Source organism: Pongo pygmaeus, chromosome 1 (genome assembly GCF_028885625.2).
Source record: "Pongo pygmaeus isolate AG05252 chromosome 1, NHGRI_mPonPyg2-v2.0_pri, whole genome shotgun sequence".
NCBI classification, from domain to species: Eukaryota; Metazoa; Chordata; class Mammalia; order Primates; family Hominidae; genus Pongo; species Pongo pygmaeus.
In genome coordinates, this window is record NC_072373.2 from 186,583,573 (window position 1) to 186,603,599 (window position 20,027).

At 51.1% G+C, this 20,027-nt stretch overlaps 1 protein-coding gene across 24 annotated transcripts in view; it reads right to left on the reverse strand.

Moving 5' to 3' along the window:
* ST3GAL3 (ST3 beta-galactoside alpha-2,3-sialyltransferase 3) overlaps nt 1–20,027 on the reverse strand; it is a 228,089-nt gene that overhangs the window by 12,290 nt on the left and 195,772 nt on the right. For 2 of the 24 annotated variants that reach the window (XM_063656916.1, XM_063656930.1), the window contains exon 10: nt 3,930–5,877. The exons of 20 other annotated variants lie outside the window; for them this stretch is intronic. In XM_063656916.1, coding sequence (XP_063512986.1) covers nt 5,602–5,877 — 276 coding nt within the window. In that variant the 3' untranslated portion in view covers nt 3,930–5,601. Of the gene's footprint in view, nt 1–3,929; nt 6,635–7,372; nt 19,367–20,027 lie in introns of those variants that run through there. 2 more of the 24 variants (XR_010124734.1, XR_010124735.1) reach the window with 2 other exon arrangements.

A 20,027-nucleotide genomic window follows, 5' to 3' on the forward strand; every position in this document is an offset into this window, starting at 1 on the left:
TTAATGTACAGGTTTAACATAATTCTAAGAAAAAAATCTCAGTAGGATGTTTTGAAATTTATCAAATGGATTCTAAAAACCCACCCAAAAGATTTATCAGGTAAACATAACACCCTCAAATTAAAAATTAGGTATTACAGTATATTATGGGTTTGCACTTATTACAACAATGACATATATATATGATTCAAAACCAAGATCAGTGAAACAGGGTCGCCTAGAAGCAGTTCAACACAGGTATAGGTTATGGGAACAAATGAGATTGGAATATTTTCCATTTGGGAAGAAGATCCATTTACTTTCTCTCCTCACGCCATATACAAAATAAGTAAGTGTTTAAAAAACAAAAAAAGGGAAATCTAGGCTGGGCGTGGTGGCTCATGCCTGTAATCCTAGCCCTTTGGGAGGCTGAGGCAGGTGGATTGCTTGAGCCCAGGAGTTCAAGAACAGCTTGGGCAACATGGAGAAACCCTGTCTCTATAGAAAACACAAAAATGAGCAGAGCATGGTGGCATGTGCCTGTAGTCTCACACCATCGGAGGCTGAGGTAGGAGGACTGCCGGAGCCCTGGAGGCGGCAGCTGCAGTGAGTCATCATCACGCCACTGCACACTCCAGCCTGGGTGACAGAGTCAGACCCTGTCTTAAAAAAAAAAAAAAACAGAAAGGGAAAGAAAAAAATTTAGATGTCTATTTTATCACTGAATTATCTATACATTAATGCAATGGAAGAAATAAAGAAAAAGACATGTTTTGACTTCATAAACATTCTTAAGTGCTTTGGCATATCAAAAATATACGCAAAATAAGGCTGGGTGCGGTGGCTCAAGCCTGTAATTCCAGCACTTTGGGAGGCCGAGGGGCAGATCACTCCAGGTCAGGAGTTCAAGACCAGCCTGGCAAACATGGTGAAACCCCGTTTCTACCAAAAAATACAAAAAATAGCCAGGTGTGGTGGTGTACACCTGTAGTCCCAGCTACTTGGGTAGGCTGAGGTGGAAGGATCACTTGAACCTGGGGACAGAGGTCGCAGTGGGCCGAGATGGCACCACTGTACTCCAGTGTGAATGACAGAGTGAGACTCTGTTTAAAACAAACAAACAAACAAAAATATATATATATATAAAATATATATATGCAAGATAGTATAGAGAGGGAAACAAAAAAGTGGTAAAAATTTTGTCACAAATAGTAAGAAATGCATATTTTAAAAACTCATGAAGAATCAATGAGGCCCCATAAAAATGGGTAAAGCACATAAACAAAAGGTTAATAAGCATGGAAAAATTTAACTCACTAATGACAAAGAAATGCACGTTAAACTAACAAGTTATTATTTTTTTAACCACTAAAATCTGTGTATGTGTATATTTGTTTATCTATATCTTGGTGCTAGTGGTAGTCTGCTGAGGGAAAATTCTCCTGAACTGCTATAGGAGTAAATTTGGCACAGCCTTTCTAAAAAACAATCTATGTGTCAAAGGCCTCAAAGCTGTTTATATCTTATGACCTCAAAATTTTCCTTCTAAAAATAATCAAAATGAAGACCTTTGTAAAAAGCTCTTTATTACAGTATTACTTACAAAGTGAAAAAACAGAAAAAAATCCAAAAGTTTACAACAGAGGTTTCATTAAACGATACATTTATGTAAAAGAATGTCATAGTTATCAAAATGATATCTTCTAAGAATTTTGGGCCAGGTGCGGTGGCTGGCTCATGCCTGTAATCCCAGCACTTTGGCAGGCTGAGGTGAGAGGATTACTTGAGCCCAGGAATTCAATACCAGCCTGGGCAATATAGTGAGACAGTGTCTTTACAAGAAATAGAATAATTAGCGGGGCATGCGACTGTGGTCCCAGCCACTCGGGAGGCTGAGGTGGAAGAATCACTCGAGTTCAGGAATTCTAGGCTGCAGCGAGCCGTGATAGAGCCACTGCACTCTAGCCTGGGCAAAAGAGAAAGGCCCTGTCTCAAAAAAAAGGAATTTTGTCTTATGGATGTACCATAATGTATGTAACCAACACTGTTGTTGGATATCTAAATTGTTTCTAGTTTCTCCAGACCTCTTCCTTCTCCTTGTTCCCTATCCTCTACTGTCCATCCAGTCTTCCAAACCAGCAACCTGGGAACTGACTTGAGATTCTCCTACACCTTTCCAGTCCATCTTATCTTGTGCTGCTGGTCATCAAGTTCTTTTGAGTCTATCTGCTTAGAACCGTACAGATCCATCCCTTGATCCCAAACCTACTGCCACCACTTCCAGGGTGGGTCTTATCATCTTTCATCTGGACTATATCTGGACTATCCTAATGACTGGCCATTTACAGTGTCTGTCTTTTTGACTGCTGAACACCCCAAAGCCCAGTAGAGTAACTGAAACATAAAACTGAAACATAAATGGTACACAATACATAACTGTAAAATTCTATTCACTTATTCAGCGAGCATTAATGAATGCCTACGATGGGCTGCCTCTGCCTCCCAAACCACTCCAGGCTGGAGTGCAGTGGCATGATCTCAGCTCACTGCAACCTCCATCTCCCAGGTTCAAGCAATTCTCCTGCCTCAGCCTCCTGAGTAGCTGGGATTACAGGTGCATGCCACCATGCCCAGCTAATTTTTGTATTTTTAGTAGAGATGGGGTTTCACCATGTTGGCCAGGCTGGTCTCCAACTCCTGACCTCAGGTGACCCACCCACCTCGGCCTCCCAAAGTGCTGGGATTACAGGTGTGAGCCACTACGCCCAACCTCTCAAACCACTTTCTCTCTGCCAGAATGATTTTCCATGTACAAATCAGATCACATCACCACTGCCTAAAGAAGAGCTGAGCCTTTTAGCCAGTAACCTATCTGTCTCTCATTTCAGTCTCAGTCCATCTGAAGTCCCCACTTGCTAATTCATGCCCCACGCTTTTGCTGATGCTGCTCCTTGTCTCTAACATCCTTCCCATCTCTATCCACATGACCCATCCATTTTCTAAGACTCAGCAGCTGCTTCTCCTTCATGTCTTTCCTCACCCCCTCCACCCCAAGGCGGAACTGACATCTAACCTTTAAGAGGTGGTAAAATATGGAGTTCAGATCCTTGGTCCTAGGATTTAACTTCCGATCTGCTCACTCACCATGTGCAGATCCTGGGCAAGGAATGTACCATTTCCTTATGGATAAACCAGGGACATCATGAATATTTAGCTTACAAGCTATTGTAAGAATTAAATGAGCCAATCCAGGCTGAGTGCACACTAGCCCCATAGGGCAGGGACTCACATCTGATTCACCTCTGTAGCCCAGGGCGTGGCCCAGCACAGGCAGCAAAGAGGCATCAGTGACGGTTACTAAAGGAGACCTGACCTCCACCCAGGGCCCCCAGTGACTAGCAGCTCTTCAGCGTCTTCCGCTGCTGCTCCTTTGGTGGATTGTCTCTGTTCCAGCCACTCCCTCCTCACGGATCCCACCTCTGTGGCAACATCTCTTTCTCTGGCAAACTGTCTGTCTTCCAAAGGTCAGTTCAAAAAATGGAACTTTGTGGCAAACTTCTGTTTCAGCCCCAATCAGGCTGAGCAAGCCGACCCCAGTTTTTCCTGCTCCTGTCTCCAGAAGTGGGGTGTGCATAAGGGAGGTAAAGGGAGGGATGCTGGGAGACAGTAGGAAAGGGAAGGGTTAGGCATAGCTGAGGGGAGGCCCCTCTTGGGTGGGCCAGATGTGGACTGACAGGAACAGCAGGTGCCAGCCTGTGCCAAGCACAGCACAGCCCCTGTCCCTTCTCCAGGCCCAGCAGGCCCCAACAGCTTCCCACCTGGGGTTCCTGCCTGTGCCTACCCTGCACACACCTAAAGAGGAGGGAGAAAGCACGGGGGCTGCTCGGGAGGAATAGGGAGAACCCGGATTGGGCACAGCTGGGGACGTGTGTGAGGAGGCTCCAGGCTGGTTTCACGACTGTTACTTTATTATCTCTTTAATTTTCACCCACTTCACAGGTACAGGTCCCAAGATGAAATGACACGACACGTTCAAGGTCAAGCAGCCTGCAAGTGGCTGCAAGTGGATTCAAACCCAAGTGTCCTGACTCCAAAACGGCATTCTTTCCACCACACCATTTGTATCATTGCTGCAGTTCCCGCCTCTGGAAGTCTGAGGGGTTAGGGGTCAAAGATAAAGGAGACCTCCCCTGTCTCCTCTAAGAGCACTAAGGGAGCTCTTAGCAGTCTCTCTGGTGCCCATGTCCCATTTTTCAGAGGGGACTAAGGCCCAGAATGGTGAGGGGACTTGTCAGGGAACACGCACAGCTGGCGAGAATCTGAGCAGCGTTTGACTTCACAATCTGTTTTTCTGCACATGAAATGCCCTCCCTGAAACAATCCCTCTTGGTCTGTTCCATATGCTAAAAGTCCCGGATTTAATCACCATCTCAAATGGTAGGAAATTCGCTTATTAACTCAACCCCCTTGGCGATCTGATGGGGAGGGGAAAGCTGCCACCTCTCTTCTCATCTTTACTCTTTCCTGGGAGGAGAAATGCCTGATGTGACTGCTTAGATTTGAGGATACTGAGTGTGTCACGATTACTGGTGTGAGGTGAAAATTCTCTCCCACAAAGGCAGCCCTTCCTGACTTGCTGCCTCTGCGTGGCAGTGGGTGAGCTGGGCAGGGCCTCCTCCTTGGAGCAGGCCACCTGTGCCTCTGCCCTTCGTGGCTCACTGCGCTGAGGTCTTACTGCCCTAGGTTCTTACTCAGCCAGCAGCGGCTGAGAGTCATGTTGGGACCCTGGGGAAGGAGCCCTGTTTTAGGTCACAATCCCAGGGAGCCCTGCACTGGAGAACTGGGAGCCCGACACAGCGACAGTCCAGCGCTCCTTTTATTCTTTCTCATCTGCCACTGTCCTGGTGTAGTTTCCTCAGAGATTTCAGGGAAAGGAGAAACAGTAAGACCAAGATATGGTTTGGGCATTTCCGTGTTTCCCCAGCCACAAAAACATCAAGTACCAACAAAATCTCAGCCTGTTTCCTAAAAAACAAGCTGTAACTCCTCTTCTCAGAAAAACGTACACAGGCACATACACAGAACATCTGTGTACCACTGCAGAGGCTTTGGGAGTGTGAAAAACAGAGGCTCAATCCCAGCTCCACATCTCTGTGACCCGGGGCACATTGTGTCCTCTCTTTAAGCAAGTTCCTTGTGCATACAATAGGGCTGACAAGACCTACTTCCCAGATAGCTGTAAGGATTAGAGATGCCGTGCATTTTACAGCATCTGGCACGGGGTCTGGTATATAGCAAGCTCAATAAATCTTACTTATTATGATTATAGTGAGTGTCACAGAGGCCAGGAGAGTGAAGCAGAGGGTGTGGTCAGCAACGTCAGCCACCGGAGAGGCCAGAACACATCCACACATCCACACCTGCACACGTGCATACATCTGAATGGGAGAGCCAGCCTTTCCCCCTGGCTCCCCGTGGGGAGGTGTGCCTGCTGCTGGAGACACTGCCAGCCCTGCTGCCAGCACACAGTCCTATTCCACAAGGCCTGTGCCTGCAAGTGTCCACATCTGGCCCAAGGCTTCTCACATCTCATATCCCCAATCCACAGGACACAACAGAGGCCTATAAAGCCAGCCAGTGCTGCTGGCCCGGCATGGTCCAGCTTCTCCTCAAGGCCAGCTGTGGGCTGCATTCCTTGTCGAATCCCTCCTCCTTCAGGAATGTCCGTGCCTCAGTCAAGTCTGGACCCAGCTCCTCTGTGTGGAGCTGCCAGACTCCTGCTGATGCAACCTGTTCTGCTCTTGTCAGAACATCCAGGAGCAATGGGGAAAACATCTGGGAAGAAAGCACTTTCCCCGCCAGGCTCCTGAGAGAATGTTTCCTGGTGTGCTCACAGGTCTGGGAATAGAGATTAACCATGGTAGGCTTTCACAGCAAGAGTAGGCAGATGTGCCCACGCCTATGCTCCCTGCTGCTACTGCCTTAGGACGGGCCACCAACTCTCCTGGGGTGACTCTAACAGCCATCAGCTCTCTCTGACTCCCTCTTGCTTTCCCTTCAGTTTATTCACATCCCTGCACAAATCTGATCTCGACATTCTCAGGCTGAAAATCTTCAGTGGCTTTCCACTGCCCACTGCAACAGCTTGTGTTGACAATTAAGAGTGCAGGTCTGATTGTGAACCCTCACACCCCCAACTACTCTAACTCTGTACCCCTAAACAAGTTGTTTACCCTTCAAAGTCTCATTATCCTCTCCTATAAAATAAGGGCAGTAATACTAGCTCTCCTTTATAGTGTTTTTGTGTTATGACAGTTTAAAGTCATGCATATAATATGTTTGGCACAAAGTCAGCTCTTGTTAGCTTCTGCTATTATTGGTCCTCAGGATAAGGTCCAGGCTCCTTGATGAGACTTTGGCTTTTAAGACCCTTCACCATCTGTCCCCTGCTCACCTAGCCTCATCTCCAGCCACTGCCACCATGTCACATGACACACATATCACATGTCTAAAATTTAATTCTAAATATCCGAAAGTTATGAGGCAAGCTATCAAGCTGTTAAATATGTTCTAGCACCGTGCGAGGCTGAGGTGGGCAGATCACTTGAACTGACGAGTTTGAGACCAGCCTGGGCAATATGGTGAAACCCCGTCTCTACAAAAAAATACAAAAATTAGCCAGTTGTGGTGGCGTGCACCTGTAGTCCCCAGCTACTTGGGAGGCTGAGGTGGGAGGATGGCAGGGGCCTGGAAGGCGGAGGCTGCAGTGAGCCAAGATCGCACCACTGCACTCCAGCCTGGGTGACATGGCCAGACCTTGTTTAAAAAATAAATATATGTATATATAGATAGATATAGATATATCCTTCCTTGAAAAATGTCCTAGAAGGACAGGTTTGAATTTGGAATCCTGACCCTGGAGATCTGTTGTACTGGACCATGGTGGTCTGGCCCACCTCCCACCCCTGGTCCCATCCCATACCATAAGAAGTCTTGTGCAAAACCCCATCTCTACAAAAAAAAAAAAAAATAGAAATATTAGTCAGGTGTGGTGGTGCACACCTATAGCCCCAGCTACTAGGGAGACTGAGGTGGGAGGATTACCAGAGCCCAGGGAGGTGAGGTCAAGGCTGCAATCAGCCGAGATTGTGCCACTACACTCCAGCCTGGGCAACGGAGTAAGACCCTGTCTCAAAAAAAAAAAAAAAAAAAGAAGTATGTGCATGTGTGTAGACTCCTCCTCACTCCACACATCCAAGCTCTGCTCACAGCCTCTGCAAATACCCTTCTTGGGCTTAGGGTACGCACAGAGTGTTATATTCTGCCCTCAAGAAGATGGAAGTGGACTTGGACTTGTCACTTTTAGGGCAAAAAATTCTGAGGTCTCCATTACCTGATAGTGGTCTCTCAAGGCAGATGGACCTGGGGTGGGTACATCCCTCTTGGCTCTGCATATTCCTCTTCACTCCACGGCAAAGGCTGTGGCCAGAGGAGCACCACAGTGGGGCCCGGGGCAGATGCTTCTCTCAGGTCAAAGGGCAGTACCATGCCCATGCCACACCCTGGTTATACTGAATTATTTTTAATTCACTAAATACACCATGCTCTTTGCCAATGTTGTTCTCTATGCCCAAAACATGCAGGTTCATCTGTATCCTGAAGGCCAAGAAACAAGGTGGCAGGACCCTCCTGATCAGGTGGCATCTGTACCCTTGGGCCCAGGCCCTGTTGCTCTCGCCGACACTCTTACTCCTCATCCTGTGGTCTGGGATTCTGCCCAGTGGGCAGGCAATATTTCTTGTGCCCATTCTCACTTCTCAGAAGGTGACTGTCATTGCAAATGAGCACAGTGTGTCACTGTTGCCCTGTGCATTGTCCTACTAGTTCTTATAGCAGAATAACAGGTAGCTATGCAGAGAAGCCTTCATGATTTCCGTTTTATAGATGAAGAAAATGAAACTCAAAGATGTGAATTGTGGCAGAAGAAGAGATTTGTTTTCAGTTCCTAACACTGAGGCCAGTGCTTTACCTGCCAATCCTGCCTGCACTGAAGGTTTGGGGATAGCAGCTGTGCTGGCTGGTCCAGCTGCCCACACCCTCGGCAGGACCGCTGTGCTACTGCTTTATACTCCACCATGTAGTGAGACCATAACTCACAGAAAAAAACTCCTTAGGTAATATTTGGGTTTGGCTATTATAAATAACACTACAAAATATAAAGTAACACTACAATAAAAATCTTTGTGCACAGACTTTTCCTGCCTCTGGGTGATGGCTCTCGGTACCAAGTTCCATTTCCTTTCCATAAAACTGGTCCCTATTTGTACTCCGACCAGTAGCCTTTGACACAACCATCACTGCACTCTTGGCATCATCATGCAGGATAATTTAACACATTATTTGAAAACATGGTAGGTGATACATGGCAGCCTGTTTCCTTTACATGAATTTCTCTGACTGCTAGGAAGGTTAAACATATTTCTGTTGTTTACTAGTTATCTTTCTTTCTGTGTGATCTGTTCAGTTTCCTGTCCATTATCTGCTGGGATTCTAATGGCTTTCTTGTTAACTCTCATAATAACCCTTTGCCTGCCATATGTTCTAAATATGTTTCTCAAAGTTGTGTGGCAGTCTTTTTGTGTTAAATTGAAATTCTAATATGTTATCAAATTTGATTTCTTCTAGCACTTGTGTCTTGAAAGTTCTTTCCCTCCAGGGATTTGATTTCTATCCTTACTTTAAAATTCCCTTTGGTTGTATTTTTATATTTCACTTTTTAGTCTGTTTGGAATTTATTTTGATGTGTGCTATGAGGAGAGGGTCAGAAAACTTTTTGAAAGCTATATTTGGAAAAAAGCGATGAACAAAAGGAAGAGCCGGCTTGGGGCGGTCCATGTGATGCCAACAGGCAGCTGAAAGGCAGAGCGCCAGGGACTGTTCGGTTCTCATTTCTTTATCAAGGAGAATGATCTCAGAACTGCATAAAGAAGATCAAACATGGCTAAGAGGAAAGAGATGCCCTGGAGAGGCAAGAAGACAGCAAAAGGATGCAAGGGTCTGAACCTAAAAGAAAGACCTTCCAGGGCAATGAAAGGAGGCAGCCTAGTTGAGAGGAAAGAGCCTGACTGGGAGGCAGGAGTTTGGGGTTAGAATCCCCACTCTCCTCGAAGGTACTGCTGCACTCTGGGCCTCAGTTTCCACATCTGCTTTTTCACTTAAGTATACCAACTATGCCTCAAACACTGCTGGAGGTGATGGGCTTACAGAGATCAACAAGACAGCTGCTGCCCTCCTGAGGCTTATAAGAAGAGGAGCATCTCATACATCCATGGGTAGGGAAACAGGTAGAACACAGAGGCGTGAAATAGGATCCATAGGTCCATATAGCCAGAGTGGAGAGTACATGGTGGGTGCTAAAGAGTGGCATGGGCCGGGCACAGTGGTTCACACCTGTAATCCCAACACTTTGGGAGGCTGAGGCAGGCAGATCACCTGAGGTCAGGAGTTTGAGAGCAGCCTGGCCAACATGGCGAAACCTCATCTCTACTAAAAATACAAAAATTAGCCAGGCGTGGTGGCGGGCACCTGTAATCTCAGCTACTTGGGAGGTGGAGGCAGGAGAATCACTTGAACCTGGAGGGGGTGGCGGAGGTTTCAGCGAGCTGAGATCGTGCCACTGCACTCCCGCCTGGGTGACAGAGCAAACTCCACTTCAAACAAAACAAAACAAAACAAGTGGCAAGGAGAAGGGAAGGCTTGGAAGGGGGCCAGATCATGGAGTTCTGTGCTGTGGAATTGAAGCTTTATCCTGCAGGCCATTGGTTCTTGAGCTTGAGCCTAAGCAAATCATCCAGAGGTCTTATTAAAAGAGAACGCTGGGCCCAACCAGAGTTTCTCATTCAGAAGCTCTAAGGTGAGGCCCCCACTGAAAAATGTACATCCGACAAGTTGCCAGGTGATATTGGTGCTGCTGGTATGAGAAGGAACTTTGAGAACCACTGCATCTAGGAAATGGGGATCCAAAGCAGGGGAATGAAGCACCTGGTCACTTTAGGAGGATTCTTTAGAATACAGATGTAGAGAATGGATTGGAGAGAGACTTGACTGGAGGCAGGGAAACAGACAGAAAGCTGCTGAAATAATCCAAGCCAGACAGATTTAGAAGGGAGAATGAAAGATTTGGAGACTGAAGAGTTGAATATGGAAGGCAAAGGCAATGGTGGAATCAGGATGCTTCCCAGGTTTTGGCCATGAGTTTTAAGAACCAGGGGCTATCCCTAGAACCCAGCACTGTGCCCACTACACAGTAAATGCTCACTGGATGCTTGCTGACAAGCTGCTCCTTTAAAGGGAGGGCAGAGGTTGAGTCTGCTGGATTTAGAATCAGAAGGTCACTGCCAGGTGAGAGTGGCTTTGGAAGCCATGATGGAGAAGCTGAGAAACAGATGGCAAACAGGGAGACACTGGGACAGGCGATGACTTTTCCCAGAAACTTGAAAGAGAAAAGAAGAGAGGTAAATATAAGCTAAAGAGAGGGCTTTTATTTTTAAGGTGAAAGAGATCCAAATACATTCATAGATGTGAGAGGAGGACCCGGCAAAGAGGTGAGAAAGGAGACAAAGGAATGAAGACAGTCCTGAGAAGGTGAAGGGAAATGGTATCCAGGACAGGAGAGAACTGACCATGAATGGCAGAGGCACAGGAGAGATGGTAGAGGAGGAAGCAGGGATGAATGGGGATGCAGGTAAGTTTGTAGATGGGAAGCAGGAAGCTGAGAGTTCTTGGCTGGTGACAACCTTCATTTTCCCTGTGCAGCTGGACACGCAATTTCTTTGGAATAGGATGGAGGTACAGTGGAATTGAAGATGATGAGGGTAGAGATCTGAGATGATCAAGGACCCCAGACAGGACACAGGAATGGGAAGCAGCACTGAGATGCTACTAAGGTGACACCATGTGTTACCACCTCAGCTGTAGCTTCTCTCCCATGGGTGACATTCAGTCCCTGGTACTAGACTGGCTGGATGTGAAGGAAAGCACTGGGAAAGGGAGCTGTCAAGTGAGTGAGACTGTGCTTGAAGAATGGGACTCCACATGATGTTGGTGATTGCTTTGGATTTGCTGAATCAATGAATAAATGGGAGGTGTTATAGTGCAATGGTTAAAGTGAGACACCTTCAGTCCAAAATGCGGCTCTACTGCTTACTACTACTCATAGTACCTGCCTTGTAGGGTTGTGGAGATGGCTGGCTGAGATGATGCAAATAAACCACATTGTCCAGGGCCTGGCATGGAGAAGAGTCCAGTAAACAGTAGTTCTTACCATCCTCACAGACCACGGCAGATAGGAGCTGACTGATGGAGGATTCTAACCAGGAAGGTATGTGGTCAGATTTATTTCTTAGGAAGATCCCTGAGGCAGTGAGATCTGAGTTTTAATTAGGCTCTACCACTTAACTAGTTGTGTGACCTTACACAAATAACATATGCTCTCTGTACCCTAGTTTCTTAATCTCTAGGATGGGTATAATAACATTACCTAGCTATAGGGTCATTATGAGAACTGAATGAATTCAAGGAAAGCTGATAAACTGAAGAGCTTAATAAGTGACAGCTATGATGATAATGATAGTGATGGCAGAAGGAAGAGGAGAACAAAAGGAAGGAAAAGCAGCAAGGAAAGGAACAGGAGGAGAAAGAGTGGTGAGAAGAGGAACAGGAGGAGGAGGGGGAAGAGTGGCAGGAAGAGCAACAGGAGGAGGAGGAAGAGTGGTGGGAAGAGGAACAGGGGGAGGAGGAAGAGTAGCGGGAAGAGGAACAGGAGGAAGAGTGGCAGGAAGAGGAGCAGGAGGAGGAGGGGGAAGAGTGGCAGGAAGAGGAACAGGAGGAGGAGGAAGAGTGGTGGGAAGAGGAACAGGAGGAAGAGTGGCAGGAAGAGGAGCAGGAGGAGGAGGGGGAAGAGTGGCGGGAAGAGGAACAGGAAGAAGAGTGGCAGGAAGAGGAGCAGGAGGAGGAGGGGGAAGAGTGGCAGGAAGAGGAACAGGAGGAGGAGGAAGAGTGGCGGGAAGAGGAACAGGAGGAAGAGTGGCAGGAAGAGGAGCAGGAGGAGGAGGGGGAAGAGTGGCAGGAAGAGGAACAGGAGGAGGAGGAAGAGTGGCGGGAAGAGGAACAGGAGGAAGAGTGGCAGGAAGAGGAGCAGGAGGAGGAGGGGGAAGAGTGGCAGGAAGAGGAACAGGAGGAGGAGGAAGAGTGGCGGGAAGAGGAACAGGAAGAAGAGTGGCAGGACGAGGAGCAGGAGGAGGAGGGGTAAGAGTGGCGGGAAGGGGAGCAAGAGGAGGAGGAAGAGTGGCGGGAAGAGGAACAGGAGGAAGAGTGGCAGGAAAAGGAGCAGGAGGAGGAGGGGGAAGAGTGGCAGGAAGAGGAACAGGAGGAGGAGGAAGAGTGGCGGGAAGAGGAACAGGAAGAAGAGTGGCAGGAAGAGGAGCAGGAGGAGGAGGGGCAAGAGTGGCGGGAAGGGGAGCAGGAGGAGGAGGGCGGAGAGTGGTGGGAGAGGAGCAGGAGGAGGAGGGGGAAGAGTGGTGGGAAGAGGAACAGGAGGAGGCGGAAGAAAAGTGGCGGGAAGGGAAACAGGAGGATGGGGAGGAAGAGTGGCGGGAAGAGGAACAGGAGGAGGAGAAGGAAGAGTGGTAGGAAGAGGAACAGGAGGAGGGGGAGGAAAAGTGGCAGGAAGAGGAACAGGAGGAGGGGGAGGAAGAGTGGCAGGAAGGAGAACAGGAGTAGGGGAGGAAGAGTGGCAGGAAGGAGAACAGGAGGAGGGGAGGAAGAGTGGCAGGAAGGAGAACAGGAGGAAGGGAGGAAGAGCGGCAGGAAGGAGAACAGGAGGAGGGGAGGAAGAGTGGCAGGAAGGAGAACAGGAGGAGGGGAGGAAGAGTGGCAGGAAGGAGAACAGGAGGAGGGGAGGAAGAGTGGCAGGAAGGAGAACAGGAGGAGGGGAGGAAGAGTGGCAGGAAGGAGAACAGGAGGAGGGGAGGAAGAGTGGCAGGAAGGAGAACAGGAGGAGGGGAGGAAGAGTGGCAGGAAGGAGAACAGGAGGAGGGGAGGAAGAGTGGCAGGAAGGAGAACAGGAGGAGGGGAGGAAGAGTGGCAGGAAGGAGAACAGGAGGAGGGGAGGAAGAGTGGCAGGAAGGAGGACAGGAGGAGGGGAGGAAGAATGGCAGGAAGAGGAACAGGAGGAGGGGAGGAAGAGTGGCAGGAAGGAGAACAGGAGGAGGGGAGGAAGAGTGGCAGGAAGGAGAACAGGAGGAGGGGAGGAAGAGTGGTAGGAAGGGGGGCAGGAGGAAGGGAGGAAGAGTGGCAGGAAGAGGAGCAGGAGGAGGGGAGGAAAAGTGGCAGGAAGAGGAGCAGGAGGAGAAGGGGGAGGAAAAGTGGCAGGAAGAGGAACAGAAGAAGGAGGGTGAAGAGTGGTGGGAAGAGGAACAGAAGGAGGAGGAAGAGTGGCGGGAAGGGGAACAGGAGGAGGGGGAGGAAAAGTGGCAGGAAGAGGAGCAGGAGGAGGCAGGGGAGGAAGAATGGCGGGAAGAGGAGCAGGAGGAGGCAGGGGAGGAAGAATGGCGGGAAGAGGAGCAGGAGGAGGCAGGGGAGGAAGAATGGCGGGAAGAGGAGCAGAAGGAGGGGGAAGAGTGGCGGGAAGAGGAACAGGAGGAGGGGAGGAAGAGTGGCAGGAAGGAGAACAGGAGGAGGAGAGGAAGAGTGGCAGGAAGGAGAACAGGAGGAGGGGAGGAAGAGTGGCAGGAAGGAGAACAGGAGGAGGGGAGGAAGAGTGGCAAGAAGGAGAACAGGAGGAGGGGAGGAAGAGTGGCAGGAAGGAGAACAGGAGGAGGGGAGGAAGAGTGGCAGGAAGGAGAACAGGAGGAGGGGAGGAAGAGTGATAGGAAGGGGGGCAGGAGGAGGGGAGGAAGAGTGGCAGGAAGAGGAGCAGGAGGAGGGGAGGAAAAGTGGCAGGAAGACGAGCAGGAGGAGGGGGAGGAAAAGTGGCAGGAAGAGGAACAGAAGGAGGAGGGTGAAGAGTGGTGGGAAGAGGAACAGAAGGAGGAGGAAGAGTGGCGGGAAGGGGAACAGGAGGAGGGGGAGGAAAAGTGGCAGGAAGAGGAGCAGGAGGAGGCAGGGGAGGAAGAATGGTGGGAAGAGGAGCAGGAGGAGGCAGGGGAGGAAGAATGGCGGGAAGAGGAGCAGGAGGAGGCAGGGGAGGAAGAATGGTGGGAAGAGGAGCAGAAGGAGGGGGAAGAGTGGCGGGAAGAGGAACAGGAGGAGGGGGAGGAAGAGTGGTGGGAAGGAGAACAGGAGGAGGGGAGGAAGAGTGGCGGGAAGGAGAACAGGAGGAGGGGAGGAAGAGTGGCGGGAAGGAGAACAGGAGGAGGGGAGGAAGAGTGGCAAGAAGGAGAACAGGAGGAGGGGAGGAAGACTGGCAGGAAGGAGAACAGGAGGAGGGGAGGAAGAGTGGCAGGAAGGAGAACAGGAGGAGGGGAGGAAGAGTGGCAGGAAGGAGAACAGGAGGAGGGGAGGAAGAGTGGCAAGAAGGAGAACAGGAGGAGGGGAGGAAGAGTGGCAGGAAGGAGAACAGGAGGAGGGGAGGAAGAGTGGCAGGAAGGAGAACAGGAGGAGGGGAGGAAGAGTGGCAGGAAGGAGAACAGGAGGAGGGGAGGAAGAGTGGCAGGAAGGAGAACAGGAGGAGGGGAGGAAGAGTGGCAGGAAGGAGAACAGGAGGAGGGGAGGAAGAGTGGCAGGAAGGAGGACAGGAGGAGGGGAGGAAGAGTGGCAGGAAGAGGAACAGGAGGAGGGGAGGAAGAGTGGCAGGAAGGAGAACAGGAGGAGGGGAGGAAGAGTGGCAGGAAGGAGAACAGGAGGAGGGGAGGAAGAGTGGCAAGAAGGAGAACAGGAGGAGGGGAGGAAGAGTGGCAGGAAGGAGAACAGGAGGAGGGGAGGAAGAGTGGCAGGAAGGAGAACAGGAGGAGGGGAGGAAGAGTGGCAGGAAGGAGAACAGGAGGAGGGAAGGAAGAGTGGCAGGAAGGAGGACAGGAGGAGGGGAGGAAGAGTGGCAGGAAGAGGAACGGGAGGAAGAGTGGCAGGAAGAGGAACAGGAGGAGGGGAGGAAGAGTGGCAGGAAGGAGAACAGGAGGAGGGGAGGAAGAGTGGCAGGAAGGAGAACAGAAGGAGGGGAGGAAGAGTGGCAGGAAGGAGAACAGGAGGAGGGGAGGAAGAGTGGCAGGAAGGAGAACAGGAGGAGGGGAGGAAGAGTGGCAGGAAGGAGAACAGGAGGAGGGGAGGAAGAGTGGCAGGAAGGAGAACAGGAGGAGGGGAGGAAGAGTGGTAGGAAGGGGGGCAGGAGGAGGGGAGGAAGAGTGGCAGGAAGAGGAGCAGGAGGAGGAGGGGGAGGAAAAGTGGCAGGAAGAGGAACATAAGGAGGAGGATGAAGAGTGGTGGGAAGAGGAACAGAAGGAGGAGGAAGAGTGGCGGGAAGGGGAACAGGAGGAGGGGGAGGAAAAGTGGCAGGAAGAGGAGCAGGAGGAGGCAGGGGAGGAAGAATGGCGGGAAGAGGAGCAGGAGGAGGCAGGGGAGGAAGAATGGCGGGAAGAGGAGCAGGAGGAGGCAGGGGAGGAAGAATGGCGGGAAGAGGAGCAGGAGGAGGGGGAGGAAGAGTGGCAGGAATAGGAGCAGAAGGAGGGGGAAGAGTGGCAGGAAAAGGAACAGGAGGAGGGGGAGGAAAAGTGGCGGGAAGAGGAGCAGAAGGAGGGGGAAGAGTGGCGGGAAGAGGAACAGGAGGAAGAGAAGGAAGAGTGGCAGGAAGAGAAACAGGAGGAGGAGGAGGGGGAGGAGAAGAGTGGTGGGAAGAGGAGCAGGAGGAGGAAGAGGAGGAAGAGTGGCAGGAAGAGGAGGAGGGGGAGGGAGAGTGGTAGGAAGAGAAGCAGGGGGAGGAGGAGGAAGAGTTGTGGGAAGAGGAGCAGGAGGAGGAAGAGGAAGAGTGGCGGGAAGAGCAGCAGGACAAGGGCGAGGAAGAGTGGCGGGAAGAGGAGCAGGAGGAAGAGTGGTGGGAAGAGGAGCAGGAGAAGGGCGAGGAAGAGTGGCAGGAAGAGGAGCAGGAGGAAGAGTGGTGGGAAGAGGAGCAGGAGAAGGGCGAGGAAGAGTGGCGGGAAGAGGAGCAGGAGGAGGGGGAGAAGAGTGGCAGGAAGAGGAGGAAGAGTGGTGGGAAGAGGAGCAGGAAGGGGAGGAAGAGTGGTGGAAAAGGGAGCAGGAGGAGGGGAAAGAGTGGCAGGAAGAGGAACAGGAAGAGGGAGAGGAAGAGTGGCAGGAAGAGGAGCAGGAGGAGGGGGAGAGTGGTGGGAAGAGGAGCAGGAGGGGGAGGGGGAGGAAGAGTGGCGGGAAGGGGAGCAGGAGGAGGAGAATGACATGGCAATAATTATGAGGCAGTGACAAAGAGCTTACAGAAGACAGTGAGGAAGAGGAGCTGAGGGAGTCCCCATTCTTGAGCATTTTTATCTGAGGGTAGAGGAGCAATGGTTAAGATGTGGCAAAAGGCAGTGACATGAAATCTCCTGGCCCTCCCAGGGATAAGAGGCATGGGAGAAAGAGCTGCGGCCACTGGTGATGGCCGCAAAGGAAATGGTGGAGAATCCTCGAAGGGCTGGTCTCAGAGGCTTGGTGAGAAGCCTGGGCTGGGTGGTGAATGCTGGCTCGGCAGCAGGAGGCCTGCACTGAGTCTCCCAGGAGAGAGTCCACGCTAAGGCTCTGCATCCCTCTCAGGCTTGAACAGGGAACAGGTGCAGGTGCAGGTGGACATCACTCAATCCCCATTTGGGCCTGGTCCAATAAGAGGCCTTACATCTGGGGATGTGGTGGCCCCATCTGCCCTATGGTCCAGCCCTGCTGCCTTTCACCAGGAGGCTCCTTGTCTCTCCCTCCTCTAGGCCTGGCCTCTGACCCCTGCTTCTGGGTCACCTCCTAGGTCAAGTCCTACAGCCTGACAGAAAAATGCTTTGCTCCCTGGGATAATTGGGCTTTTCTAACAGCAAAATCACCACCAGTAATAATAAAAAAAATAACATTACTATTTGCTATAGACTGAGAACTTACTAAGTTCTCTATGCTAGATGCTTCTAGATTTCATCTTATCTAATTTAAAAAATAATGCTGAAAGATGCACAGCACTACTCATCTACTGTATCAATGACACTAAATCTAAGGAGGTTAGGTGATGTGCTTAAGGTAGCCCACTAATAAGCGAGAGTCTAAACTTAAACCCAAATCTGTGTAACTCCAAGGCCTAAGCCATTTTCCCCTCTTAAGCCATGTTGTCACTCTAAAATCAGGGACTCAGTCTCCCTGTGCTTGAATGTGGGGTCCTGGCTGGCCTCTTAGATCCTGCCCTCCTCCCTCTCTTCCCAGGGACTGAAGTACAGCTGGAGGGTAGTGCTGTGTCAAGGCTGTTCAGGGACCCACTCCCAACCCTGTCCTCTCCCTTTCCCCTGCAGGGCTGGGACCACCCCACACCCACCCAGCCTAGGCCCCAGGGCCTCACTGAATTGATGACCAGTCAGAGGTGCTCAGCAGCGAGGCTGGCTTTCTGGTTTTAGGAGTGGGGAGGAGGAGGAAGAGGAGGCAGCAAACGGGGCTGGAAGGCAGTTCCCAGGGGCTTCTGTGGCCTGCTGAGGTGCAGTGGGGGAGGCTGGCAGAGGCAAGAGGGCAGGGCCTGAGGGATGGGGATGGGAGGCTCTGCCTCTCACATGTCCTGTCCTCTCCAGACCCCAGGGCTCCGTCCTCTGGACAGTGGATGGGGTGTCTCCAGCCTTCATCCAATAGCAGGAAGGGGATGCACAGGTCACAGCATTGGAGGCATTAGGCAGCACGTTCTGACACACCACCCTCATTGCGCCATGCTTGATCCACACAGCACACCTCCAGTTTCCTGAAGGGAGCATGGTCTTTTGGGTCTACACATGCTGTTCCCTTTGCTTGTAATTCCTTTCGCCCACTCACTCCTAACTCTTCCTTCAGGGTCCAGCTCAGGAGTGACTCCTCCAAGAGGCCTTCTTTTGTCCCCCACCTGCCCCAGAGCTGCATTAGGCCTTCCTCATCATAGTAGCCTCCACACTGTACTGTAACTCTAGCTCTGGGACTCTCCCACTAGACTGTGAGCTACTTTGGTTGGAAACAGTGCTTAATTCCTCTTTGTATTCCCAGGGGCCAATGTAGAGCCTGCAAAGAGAATACCTCAGGGACATCTGATAAGTGAGTGAGTGTGTTGGGGAAGACTGCAGAGGCACCTCTGAGAAGACCTGCACCGGAGCTGGAGGCTGCACCCCCATGTCCCTGGCTCCACCCTTCCTCCAAGCCTCAGCTTCCGTGCTGTGCTTGCCCATCCACTGGTGCTCTTCTGAGCTGCCCTGAGCACACAGCCTGCTGGGAACTCCTATACCTGCTTGCTGGCTTGGCCACGGCTCCTGGGATCTGGGAGACAAAAGGCCTTTTTGTAACCTGTTTGGAGATATCAGTGCCACTGTCCAGTGAGTCAGGGACCCAAATGGCCACAAATGATGAAGAGGAGAGTTCTCAGATGGAAGAAGGTAAGGCCAGCTCTGGCACAGGCTGTTCTCTGGGTTGTTTGGCCGTCCTTTCCTACATCTTCCCCCCTGCCCCTTCCCATATCCTATGAGGACTCCTGGGTACTAGAAAGTTACAGGCTTTAAAAGACTCCTCATGCAGTAAGTGGCAGGAAGCAGCTGTGACTGAGGCCTAATTCCTGTTCCAGCCCTGCCCTGCCAGGCCTTGGCTCCAGAACACAGAGCTGCTTCCTGCCAGAATTCTGCAGGTGAGGCTCCAGACAGGTGCAGAGCTCTCCAGCAGCCCAGAGGCTGCATGACTGGAAACATCCCTACAGGAGCAGGACAAGCTGGTGACTAGGGCACCAGACAGGAGGGGACCTGGAGAAGCAGCCTCTCACATTTTCCTGGGTCTCAGATGCCAGGGAAGTGAGGCAGAGCATGGGTGAGGTCCTGGGAAGGCATTAGCCTTGGGCTTGGGGTGGAGAAGGACACTAAAGAAGAGGTCCCTTGGGCAGCCAAAGGGCCTGGGCAGGTCCACCCTGAGATGGGGGAGGCGAGGCCACAGGCAACCCCAGCATTCCTCTGGCAGCTCACTCTAAAGGGCCAAATTATCTTTCACTTTGGAGCCAAGGAAGGCCCACAGTAATTCAGAGGACTCCTCCCTGTCTCCTGTCTCCCCTTCCCACTCACCCCCACCCACCCTGGGTAGGAGTTCTCACCAATACAAGGCTGGTCCTAGAGCCCTGGGTGTGGCCAGGACGGACACAGATGTCAGCAAGAGTCAGCCTGTGCCTGTGCCTCGTCCTGCAATGCTAGTACCTTGAATCTGCCTGCTGCCAAGGCCAGGCCAGGCGGAGAGCTCCTCAGCTTCCTGGGAAAAGCAAGGCCCTGCTGTCTGCTTCTTGAGTAGCCTGAGTATAGTGAGTTCTCCGACTCTAGCTGGCTTCCTTCCTTTTCTTCTTTCTTTCCTTACTCCCTTGGATGAATTTTAAGAACCTTGAATTAACTGACATTGGTGTTCTTGGAAGGAACATGTGATAACACCCACAAGAGGCTCTGACCCACCCCTTTGGCCTGGCCTTATTTGAACTGCCTGGCTTTTCCCAGTCTGCCCAGTAGGAAGTAGGAACTGGTGTTTGAGCCAATTCCAGATCATTTATGGTGACTGAGCACTGAAGGGTAAAAACCAATGGGATCAAGCCCTGCCCCTTAGGAGCTCTTGCCCTGAGGGAGGCTGTGACAGGTGCCCATGGGCAGAGGAAACGATGTGAAAGGAAGATGGCAGAAGGCCAGAGTGAGACAGCAGCCCTTAGGCTCACTGGGGTTCACCAGGACAGACTCTATTTCCTACCATTCTCCCTTAAAAGTGTCTATCTGTGACCCTGATTCTACTGCCCTCAAGGCAAAGAGAGGGACTCTGAAAACACTAGTGTCTCAGTCCCCAGGATTCTG